This window comes from Bos indicus, chromosome 5 (genome assembly GCF_029378745.1).
Source record: "Bos indicus isolate NIAB-ARS_2022 breed Sahiwal x Tharparkar chromosome 5, NIAB-ARS_B.indTharparkar_mat_pri_1.0, whole genome shotgun sequence".
Taxonomy (NCBI): Eukaryota; Metazoa; Chordata; class Mammalia; order Artiodactyla; family Bovidae; genus Bos; species Bos indicus.
The window spans coordinates 112045521-112057689 of record NC_091764.1 but is presented as its reverse complement, the minus strand read 5'-3'; the positions used below and the strand labels follow the sequence as shown (position 1 = coordinate 112057689).

Below are 12169 nucleotides of genomic sequence, written 5' to 3'. Positions count from 1 at the left end.
CGCTTCCAACCCCACCACACTCGTCCTCCTCTGCCCCACTGCCATACTAGTTTTCTCAAAATACCACTTAGATCACATTGCTATCAGACTTTCAACAGATCCCCACTATCTGCCGCAGCAATCCAAACTACTCGGCGGGCATCCCAGCTCTCCTACAGACAACCAACCACCCTTCAGTCCCCTCTGAACACAATCAGCCCTTCTCCAGCTGCAATGCTCTGCCCTCAAGTCTGCTCTTCTGCCCAATCTTTAAAGAAAGTGAAAGTTGAGCAGTCGTGTCCAACTCTTCATGACTCCATGGACTTTCCAGTCCATAGAATTCTCTAAGCCGGAATACTGGAGTGGGTAGCCTTTCCCTTCACCAGTGTGTCTTTCCAACCCAGCGACTGAACCCAGGTCTCCTGCATTGCAGGCAGATTCTTTACCAGCTGAGCCACAAGGGAAGCCCGATCTTTAAAGTTCAGCTCAAATAAAAGGTCCTTATAAAGCCTTCTCTCATTAACCGAGCTGAAATTAGCCTTTCTCCTCCCTGAAACTCCTTCCGTACTTCTAACGGCAACCACAGTAGTAACGGGAGTGCATCTGCGGCCTTATTCTCTTTATGAAAGAGTCCTTCCGACAGTACCTAACAGCACTTGCACAACACACTGCCATTTGTGGACATTTTACCAAAGAAATCAACTTAAAAAGGAAAATCTTGGTAAAGTTGGGACCACTGATGATTCTCAAATTTTTATCTCCAGCCAGGTGTCTAATTACTCCTCCAGGGATCTTCCCGACCCAGGGACTGAACCTGTGTCTCTTACGACTCTTGCACTGGCAGGCCGGTTCTTTACCACTAGCACCACGTGTGAAGCCCTGACCTTCACTTAGATGTCCCAAGATCCAATTACTCCAAAACTGAACTCATTTTCTCGATCCCACATCTGTCTCTTGTCTAAAGGGACCCTAAATCCGTGAATGGTACAACCATCTCATCAGCAGCCCAGGCCAGAGACAGAGGTGTGATCTTTTATCTCCCCAATCCTGACCCTCAATGATCAGGTTCTGTGACATCTTCTTCCTAAACGTCTCTGGATTTATCCATTTCTTCCCAACTCGCTGTCAGTCCAGGCCACCACTACCTAGGGTTACTGCAATACGATCCGGTCTTAGACTCAATCCTCCAGCCACTTTCTACAGGGTGACTAGAGCATATCTTTCAACAACTCAACTTGAACAGGTGAAATTCCTGCTGAGAACTCTTTAACTGTTCTCAAGATAAAGACTTCCAAACATGACTGATAGACTCTCCCACATCTCACCAGTGTTTACCTTTCCAGATTCACCTTTCATTTCCCAGATTATCTTTTCTCTTACACACATCACGCTCCAACCATGTCCAAGTACTCTACATACAGGTCTCCAAATATGCTGAAGTCCTCTCTTGCCTCAGGGCCCTTGCATAAGCTGGTCCTTCTATGTGGGTTGCGTGTCCCTCTTTCGTAATCGTCCAACACCCTGAGGACTGACCAGGCTCCCTGCATTTATATAACTTCATAATGGTACCTGGAAAAAAATCTCCCTACTATAAAACTCCTATGCTAGCACTTATTCCAATGCCTGGCAGGTAATAGGTATTCAATAATTATTTGCTGAAATGAATTAACAGATAAAAATGGCTTTCTTTGAAATAAATTCCAATCCAAGGTCAATGAATGAATGTTATGTGTCATCTTTATTAATTCAAAAGCATTGTATCAAGTGGGTAATTGACCTAAATTTTAATTTTATCTGTCTTCTGAGTCAAAACTATTAGCAGTTTGGTTAAATAAATAAGAGTTTATATGTGCAGGCTCAGAATAATAAAAATGAAGGAAAAAACCACTGCATTTTCTGTTCTCCTTTTCCTTGTAAACTCTAAGACCAATTCATTTGAAATTGCTGAGAACCTTTTGATGCAAAACACAGAATGTATGAAAAGCAGCCAAGCAAATGTGGATACACCACAGGGGCAGAGCATGAAGGAAACTGGAGCGCATGAAGAGACGACATCAGACCATAGGAATGTAGGGACTTGAATAAAAGAAAGGGCTCAGAGCGGCTCCTGTCCTCATCCAGGCGGAGGCTCCGCGCAATCAGTGCCCCGGCGTCCTGATCCTGGGAGCCATCAGAGGACCGAGGCTTCTGTGGGGCCATTACAGCCTTTCTGGTTTATTGAACAAAGACAGAAAGAGGGAGAGCAAAGGGGAAGGAAACACTTACTAAGCAACAAGACTAGGTGCTGGTCTTTTCGTTCCAGCATTTCCTTTATGCTTCACAACAAAGCACTGTGCCCATTTTACCGATGAAGAAACAGGGGCTAATTTTGGTCCTGGTGACCTTATACTCAGGTCTACTTCAAAAACATTTCTATGAGTACTCACTTGTGCTAAACCCTATTCTAGACACTGAAGACTGAGCAACATGCACAACACTCAAGTCTGCTCTGGGTAGTGGGGAGTGAGGTGCCACACACAAATAATGTGATTTCAGACACTGATACAACTGGTGGTGGTTTAGTCGCTCAGTTGTGTCTGACTCTTGCGACCCCGTGGACTGTAGCCCGCCAGGCTCCTCTGTCCATGGGATTTCCCAGGCAAGCACACTGGAGTGGGTTGCCATTTCCTTCTCCAGGGGATCTTCCTGACCCAGGGATCGAACCTGGGTCTCCTGCACTGAGCCACCAGGGAAGACCAAGTGATACAACTGAAGGGTATTAAAAGAGGAAAACTGAGGGATGTGCTAGAGTAACTAGGGAGGCAACTGATCACACAGGGTTCTCAAATAATTTAAAAGGTAATTTCGCACAGCTAAAGAAAACAATAATGGATAAAATGACTACCTCGTCAAACCTTAAATGGAAGTCTCTAGCACAACCATGCATTGGAGAAGGAAATGGCAACCCACTCCAGTATTCTTGCCTGGAGATTCCCAGGGACGGGGGAGCCTGGTGAGCTGCCATCTCTGGGGTCGCACAGAGTCGGACATGACTGAAGCGACTTAGCAGCAGCAGCACAACCAGAAGCAAAAATTACCATTCATTCCCTGATTATCAGTGAGGCGACCATCAGGTGAAAGGAATTATAGAATTACCCTAATTGTAACCCAAAGCAGTAGGTTAGATGGTCATCAGATGGCAAACATTTCCACATGAACCAGTGGTTCCTGGGGGCCCTGCGCAGACCAAATTAATTCTTAGCTCTCAAAGCACCTACAACACCAGCATCTGCCATAAATGATGGCTGAGTATTTGAAGGAAGAAAGGAAAACATGTTAAAATGTCACCATTATGGGTTAAATCCCTTTTCAGGCCAAGTGGCTTCAATTCACCCCACCTCACCCCACCCCACCCCACCCCCAGTTCTAATCGTAAGAAGCAGGTGAGGGAAGTCGGATTAGTATAAATCCTTGAACAATACTGTACTAGGAAACAATTAGCCTAGGCTGCCCTACTCCCCAGCCAATGGTCAGAAACCCCACCTTTAAATCACAAGGTCCACTTAAAGAAAATCTAACAGCCAAATGACAACCAGAAATTAATGAGGAGTAATTATTTGGCTTCTTTAAACAAAGGTTCTCCTCACACAGATACTCAGGCTACTTATGCGCCAGGGACTTGCTCTATCTCTCACAGAGCACCAAGGTAAGGCCTCTGGTCCTTTCACGGAGCATCTCCCTCGCCAGTGTGGTACTCCTTAGGGTTGGGACAAAGTACATTCATCTGTGTTGTCTCAGGGTCTTGTCCAGTTTAACCGACAGGTCAATGAATATACTGAGCTGTAAAAATTAAATCTCTTGCAAACTTTTCAGTCCTGGGGCAGCTGGGTAGGGTGAGGCCTAACCCCTTACTACTGTTACTTGCTGGGGCCTACTCTGCAGAACCTGAAGGTCTCATCATCACAGATCATTCCTTCCGTGTCTCTTATAGGATTAAGAGCTGGAAAAGCCTTACAAGTCTCTGCTTCAATTTTTAGAAGCTGATTTCTAAATGACTTGTCCCAGTGGCGAAAAAGAATAACAAATGGCCATTCAAAGCTGAACAACGGAGTTGAGTTTGCGCTGTATACCAAAGATGCCAACACTTTCTTTCTGGTATGCAGATAAAAGGACTGAAAAACAATTTAAAAATAAGATACCACTTCTGATTAAACGGTGCTATCAATTTTTGTGAGGTTTCAGTAAAATCTTAATAATGAATCTGTGACATTTCTTTCTGCAACACAGTAGCATTGTAAATAGTAACATTACTATAATATCACAAGTAGACCCAGCAAAAGGAAATAGGCATTGGGGGTGGGGAGACTTTAGTGACGATTATATTATTTTTTCTCCAGATAGAAACTTCCTCTGCATACACTGCCTCATTTTTAAAAACCACAACGTGCAAGTTCTAGTATTTCTGCGTTTTGCTCTTCATAACATCAGCCACATCTCTCAAGTTTTTAAAGATTCATTTCACACTGCCAACAGAAAGAAAACTTCAACAAAAGGCACAAATTAAGGACTATCCACCTGCACGCTTGATGTATAACTCATTTTTATTTGCTCCTGAATTACCAGAGTTTGGTGTGCCATAAGGATGGGCTCTGCAGGAACTTAGATCCAAAATGGCAGCTGAGCTTCTGAAACTCACCAGAGCCATAACGCTTAACATACGTGAAACCAGGTCTTATTTATCACACTTCTCAACCTGTCTAGAGAGAAGAATATTTACCAAAACATTTCAAAGAATCAGATGGCGTTCTGTTAAATGTTCATTATATCATTCTTCTTCTTGCCTAAGAAAGCAGGCACCCTGCTTCTGGTCCCTCCGCTCTGCAAACTGAATTAACCTGCTATTCACATGTTTACACAGTCCAGAAAAACAAGCTAATGACAAAATGTGGAAAGCTGAGGTTCATCTCATTCTTCTTCTGTAAGGCCAATTTAGGAAATGGGCACAAAATGAATCATCTAACAAGTAAAGCCCCAAATAAGCGCTTTCATTTTCAGAAAAAAACAACAACAAAAATCAGAACTCTAATTTTCCTCAGGTCTACCACAAAGCAACACTCTCTATTACTATGGTAACTTCTACGTCTTTTCCTTCAAATTCAAGCTGTAAAAAAATTTTCTAAGAGACAAATTTGTTCCAGATTACCTTTTGAATGTAATGTTTCCAATCTTACACAAAAGCTGAACTTCTACCACCAAAAAAATTTACACTGAATTTAAACCGTCACTTCCCCACTCATTTCCACTGCTACTAACAACATTAATTTTAGAAAAATAATAAAATACTTGCTCTTTAGAGACAGAGGACTTTAATTATCTTTATGAATTCAAATGGAACGTCTTTTTGTTAAATTAGCGTGAAAGTCCCTTCATCTACAAACAATTGGCCCAAAGAAACAGGCCATTTTCAGCACAAGAGGCCAATCCATTTTAACAGTGAATAAAGCTTTTGAAAGCATTACACACCCTCTTGCAGACTGTCAAATTTTCAAAATGGTCCAGCATTTTTTCCATTTTTTTTTAACACTCTCAGGCCCAGCAAGCATCTTATAATTAGATTAAAAAGGAAACAAACAAAAAAAAGCCCCACTGCTCCCTTCTGATCAAAATTATTCCATTTATGCTTAATTACCTTTAATCCAAGTCTACATATTTAATGATGGGGATATGACAATTCAATTTGCATATTTTAAATGGCCTTTCTAAACTATACTTTGTAACAGCTTTAGAACAGTCTCTTTCTCATGCCAATATGCTAAGGCATAAATCAGGAGGATACAAATTAGGAGGAAAAAAAAGAAAAGAAAAGAAAACAAGGCCTCTGCGAGCCAGGGATATGCTGAGGGGGGTGGGGTAGTTTCCCCAGGGGTGGGGGATATTTCCCCGCCACATCACAAACTACAATCCTTTCAGCCCACCAGACCGAGAGCATTACATCACACTCTCACAACGATCGGGGGAGGTGGCTCTGAGAAGGCAAGTTTTCAGTCCTCTTCCCTCCCCATCCCCAGGCTTTCTAGAATCCTGCATTAGGAGTAATGGAATTTAACTTCAGGGCACTCACTGCACAGTTTCGAGGGTAACCAACAGACATACAGGTACACCTACTTATTTAGGTGACCAAATACGACCATTTCACAATGGATACGTGGCTGAAACAGACAACTAGATATACAGAAGCTGAATTTGTGCTGAAAAGCCCAGTTCATCCATATAAAATTAAACAGAAACTGTAAGCCATGAGAAACAGAGAAGGCCAACCCACAGGGAGAAACTGAGAGAAAAATAATTCCTAATCGGGGTGATGAGCTGTTCTATCTTTCGAACACCATGTTTACAAGATACTCCCACCATTTGGTTCAAACCACGATCAAAATAAAAGCGCATCTGGCTGCACATTTGAGCACACACACAGAGACCCAGCGCAAATGAGCGCGCGCCGAGAGGAGAGGGGTGATCCACACACTGCTTGGGAGGTTTTCAAGCCGGGGAATCTACAAACCCCAAACCTCCTGGTGTTCACTCGCCCCCAGCCTGATGTTTAAAATGTATCAGGTCTTATTTTAGGTTTTACATCTCTCTAGGAAGGATGGCCAAGCTTTAAGAAAAAAAGAAAAAGGCTTTCCCGTGGTAGTGCTTGCCCTCCCAGATCCTTTGTCGGCCTTAGCAGCCGAAAGAATGCAAACCCATTTATATTTATGCAAATTTTTGCAGCAGATTTAAGGGGGTAGGGAGAGGTCTGTGTTGTTTTTTTTTTTTTTAAAAAACCTCTTTCTAAATATCAAATTTTCAATTACTCACAGCTTCATTTATTTGCAAGACACAGACGAGGATGAAAATCTGCATATAAATTAAAAGTGCAATTAAATCACTTCAAAATTAAATATTTTACCAAGGCTTTTCCATTTCTAAAATGCCGAACCAAAAGTACATCACGGGTCTGATTTACAGATTCACGAAATGTCTGAAGCCAGTCTCCATGCTAGACAAATGTCGATTTGCAACACCACTAGTGAAAACGGTTAGACAAGATCCATATAAATCAATTGGTTTTAAAAAATTGAAAATATTTACCAACCTCATAAAGTGCAGCAGTGCTTAAATCCAGCAAATTGAGGCATACAAGGTAGAAATGGAAATGAAAAAAGGTCCAAAAAATGATTTCTTTTTGTCTATCTGTTTTTTTGTATTTTAAATATTCAGAAACCAGCAGAGACTCTGTCGGCCATTTTGGCTTGAACTAACTCTCACACTCACTCTCCCTCTTGCTCTCTCTCTCCCCCTCTGTCTCTAAAGGAAGCAGCTTTTTGTGACCTTCAAATAGAGGCGGATCATGTGACTTTGGGCAGGTTTGTCAATCAGGAAAGGGGCGGGAGCTTGGGCTGAAACTGCCTTAAAGGGAAAGCGGCCCTTTTCCACTCACTTTCATTTGTGAAACGGTGTTATCTCATACTCTCCACCTACACACACTGAATGTGGAAGTGGCAACAGCAGAAGGGTAACAGATGAACAAAACAGAGAAACCTTTATTGCTTTACAGAAATATGCTCAGTTGCTAACGATTCTTACAGATCCTGGAGCTTGGCTCACTTGCTACAGTTATTCTCTGGATGCTTGGGCAAGCACAGGCTGGCAAACTGCTCTTTAAAGGGGGACTTAAACAATATTTTACCCAAACAGGAGACTTTAGTCTTCAAAGACTGAGGTGAAATATAGGACACAACTGATCTCTAACAAGCTCCTAAAATGCACAGGAAAAGACTGAAAGGAAATATACCAAAGTATAAGCTCTGTATGCCAATTCAGAGAGGTTATGTGACTTCTCTCCACACAGCTAGACAGCTGTAGACCAGTGAGTAGTCTCCCAACTGAACTCCACATTTATACTTTAAAAATCATTTTATTATTTTAATTGTTTTATTTATTTATTTATTTATTTTTTGGCCATGCTGCACGGCATGCAGGATCTCAAGTTCCCTGACCAGGGATCGAACCTGTGCCCCCTGCACTGGAAGCACAGAGTCTTAACTACTGGATCACCATATTTACTGTTTCAGGTGTATGTATGTTTGGTATCTCCTCCCCCCACCCCAAACTATGCTACAGCAAACTGTCAGATGAGTCACTTTTAATGCCCTCCCCAACCTGAAGAAGTAGCTCTTCAGCTGACCTGGAGGCAGCGTTAAATTTAAAACCTACCTGGCTTCCCCCAAGCCTAAGTCCCTTCCGACTCAGTGCATCTTGCTTTCTACCCACCTAAGAAAACCACGCTGGGTTTGCATCTCTAGCCCTGGGGCTAACAAGCTGTGTAACTGTAGTCAGGCAACTCCCTTCACCTCCTGGGCCTCAGTTTTCCCATTTGTGGAATGTAAGGATCGGCCATCAGTAGATGGTATCTTTGGTTCCTTGCAGCCCTAAAAACCGTACTCTCTGTTTCTTTCTTTTTAGCAGTTCTGTTTCATCTTATCCTTGCCATCTCAAGTCATTACCCCAGGAAAGTTTTTCTTGACCCTTCCCGTCTAGACCAGGCCTTCCGGTTTAACACTCCCATAATTCCTTTACTACTTCTTCATAGCACTGGTCGTAACTGCAATTTATTAATTGTCAAAGCACTTGCTTGCAGCTGGTCATTCCCAGTATGTATAAGGACACACTACATCTTCCTTCACTGCTGTGTGGGGCCTGACACCTACCTAGCCTGCATAGTAGGGAAATGAATGAACGAATGACTTAGACTTCCATTCAGAAGTGCTGGGCTGATCTGAGGAAATGTGCCATCCAAAGACAAGGAATAAAAGTCACATGCTATGCTATGCTATGCTAAGTCGCTTCAGTCGTGTCCGACTCTGTGTGATCCCATAGATGGCAGCCACCAGGCTCCCCCATCCCTGGGATTCTCCAGGCAAGAACACTGGAGAGGGTTGCCATTTCCTTCTCCAATGCATGAAAGTGAAAAGTGAAAGCGAAGTCGCTCAGTCGTGTCTGACTCTTAGCGACCCCATGGACTGCAGCCTACCAGGCTCCTCCATCCATGGGATTTTCCAGGCAAAAGTACTGGAGTGGGGTGCCACTGCCTTCTCTAGTTTTCAGAAACTCATCTCTATCTATCTAAGAACTGCTTAAGGAAGCAAAATAACTAAAATGACAGAAAGCGGGCAAAAGTGCCCTGTGACCATCAGACTCCATCTATCTCTATGAACCAGAAAGGGTCGGATTCCACAGTGGGACTCCCCTAAACAAACTGGGCTGACAGAGCGTAATCTGACATGCCAGCCAGCAGAGAACGGATGGATTCTGTAAGCTCCATATTCCTTGAAAACAAACCTATGAACCCTTTTAAATCCCACATGCTTGTCATCCTGGCTTCTGGGTCTTTGTACAGTCTCCCTCCTTCACTTTTTCCACTCTGACAGAAGAGCAGGAAAGGAGCTGTTTCAGGGCAGGCAGAGGCCAATGCCCAGACAATCTGGCAGCCTGAATATTTATGGCGTAAACGCTTCCACTGTCTTTGCACAGACCAGAGTGGAGTAGGAGCCAGGACCTGGACTGACAATTGAGATGTAGGCAAAAGCAGGAAACTCCTAGGATGGAAATTTTGAACATTTAGTCTATTTTTATCCTTCCAATACCTTCCAGATGAGTTACGGAAAGCTTACTTATGTGGAGCATACTCAACACGTTAGAATGCATGGAGACTGTATGGCTGCCTTGGTTTAATTTGTGATGGACAGAATTTCTTTAGAAGACTGAATATTGCTAAGTCTCCACTCCTCAATGCAGATATTATTGTATAAAAATGTATATGTATTCCTTTCTATTAAATAACACGCTGCACAAGAAGTCCAGAAACAGAGACAAATTTTAAAGCAAAGTATTAGTTCTATTTTCATATAATATGATTGCTAATTTTCTCCAACCTCCAGGGAATTTTTCTGTTGGTGAGTTATCGCTAAGCTTAAAGCAATTAATTCAATTGTTCACTAAAAGAAAGAAGTGTAATAAAGGCATATTTTTCCTATATTTCCAGACATTTTGGACTTCCTATTTATATTTATTTTACTTTTTTATATCAGCAATAAGTGTTTTTAAATTATATTACAAGGTGAGGATACAATATAACAAAAAATGAGCTTACTTTTACAATTTACATACTCAAATGAGTGTTCTCTTTCAATGTTGCCATCTTTGGTGATTATGTAACAACTACTAAAATATTTCTATGAGGAAACAGGATTGAAAATGACAAACTGAACATTTAACCCCAAAATCTAGAAAATGAATAACAAACTCAAAAAAGAAAATAAAGACCAAATTATAAACATATAGTAAAAGTCAAAAGAAGAGTAGACTGAATCTTTATTGACTCAAAAAATTTTTGTTTGTTTTAAAATGAATCTATCTATGAAACAAAAAGACTCACGGAGAACAGACTTGTGGTTGCCAAGGGGGAAGGAGATATGGGGGTGATGGACTGGGAATTCAGGGTTACCAGATGCAAACTATTATATATAGAATGGATAAAAAACAAGTCCAACTATATAACAGGGAACTATATTCCATATCCTAAGATAATCCATAATGAAAAAGCATGTAAAAAAATGTGTGTATAACTGAATCACTTTGCCATACAGCAGAAATTAACCTACTGTAGATCAACTATGGCACTCCACTCCAGCACTCTTGCCTGGAAAATCCCATGGACGGAGGAGCCTGGTGGGCTGCAGTCCATGGGGTCGAAAAGAGTCGGACACGACTGAGCGACTTCACTTTCACTTTTCACTTTCATGCATTGGAGAAGGAAATGGCAACCAACTCCAGTGTTCTTGCCTGGAGAATCCCAGGGACGGGGGAGCCTCGTGGGCTGTGGTCGATGGGGTCACACAGAGTCAGACACGACTGAAGTGACTTAGTAGTAGTAGTAGATCAACTATACCTAAGTTAAAAACTTTGTGTTAAAAACTTTGTCTTAAAAAAATAAATAACTGGGCATATACCCAGAGAAAACCAAGAGATATGCACCCCAATATTCAACTTAAGCACTATTTACAACAGTCAAGACATGGAAGCAACCTAATGTCCATCAATAGATGAATGAGGTAAAGAACATGTGGCATATATGATGATGACGATTTAGTCACCAGGTCGTGTCCGACTCTTGCGACCCCATGGACTGTAGCCTGCCAGGCTCCTCTGTCCATGGGATTCTCCAGGCAAGAGTACTGGAGTGGGTTGCCATTTCCTTCTCCAGGGAATCTTCCCGACCCAGGAATCGAATGTAGGTCTCCTGCACTGCAGGCAGATTCTTTACCAACTGAGCTATGAGGGAACACAGGGACTACTCTAGAGTCTACTATCACAAATCCTGAATAACAGCATTAAAAGCAGCTGAAAAAGATGCAATTACTATGACTTGTAAGAAGAAAAGTAGACAACAGGATAAGGATGTTACAGAATTTAGAACATACGCAATCTAAACATCACTGACATGACCCTGAGCACTGACGCTTCTCCCTGGGCTAAGCCAGCTGAGATGTGAGCCTGGATACTGGCAGAATGTCATACCAGACAATCCCTAGATTTGCAATTCTAAACTGAAATTAAGAACATGCAGGAGTTCAGAGTTTTTAAGGATAAGCCACCCCATTCTTTTCATTTGGCCCTGCAATAAACCTTTCTCTGCTACAAACAAACAAACAAACACACAGACCCACATATATGTACAACTTCATAAAACTCACTGCAGAATAGAACCATGTGATGTTAATCTTGGGAGTTTCAAATCTGTATAGGTTTCCTATGTATGGGTTATGAGATCAAATGACAAAGACGTTAGAAAAAGAAAAATGACACAATCATCATAAAAGACACTTACGGATTCCAGTGTTCTTTGGAGATTTTGTAAAAACTGCCAAACATAATTGGCAGAATTTTATCAATATTCTCCTCAAACTAAGAATATATTCATTGTTCCAGAAGTACAGCACCCTTTCTGAAAATGAGAACTGGCATATATATATGTAAGAATGTTACTCAGCCACAAAAGTGAAATAATGCCATTGGCAGCAACATGGATGGACCTAGAGATGATCATACTAACTGGAGTAAGCCATATAGAGGAAGTCACCTGTAATGTGATATTGTTTATATTTGGGAT

At 41.8% G+C, this 12169-nt stretch overlaps 1 protein-coding gene across 8 annotated transcripts in view; it reads right to left on the bottom strand.

Annotated features, from left to right (window-relative positions):
- TNRC6B (trinucleotide repeat containing adaptor 6B) overlaps nt 1-12169 on the bottom strand; it is a 262610-nt gene that overhangs the window by 133443 nt on the left and 116998 nt on the right. Inside the window, exon 1 of one of the 8 annotated variants that reach the window (XM_019961843.2) lies at nt 7094-10706. The exons of the other annotated variants lie outside the window; for them this stretch is intronic. Coding sequence (XP_019817402.2) covers nt 7094-7098 — 5 coding nt within the window. The 5' untranslated portion in view covers nt 7099-10706. Of the gene's footprint in view, nt 1-7093; nt 10707-12169 lie in introns of those variants that run through there. 8 annotated transcript variants of the gene reach the window in all.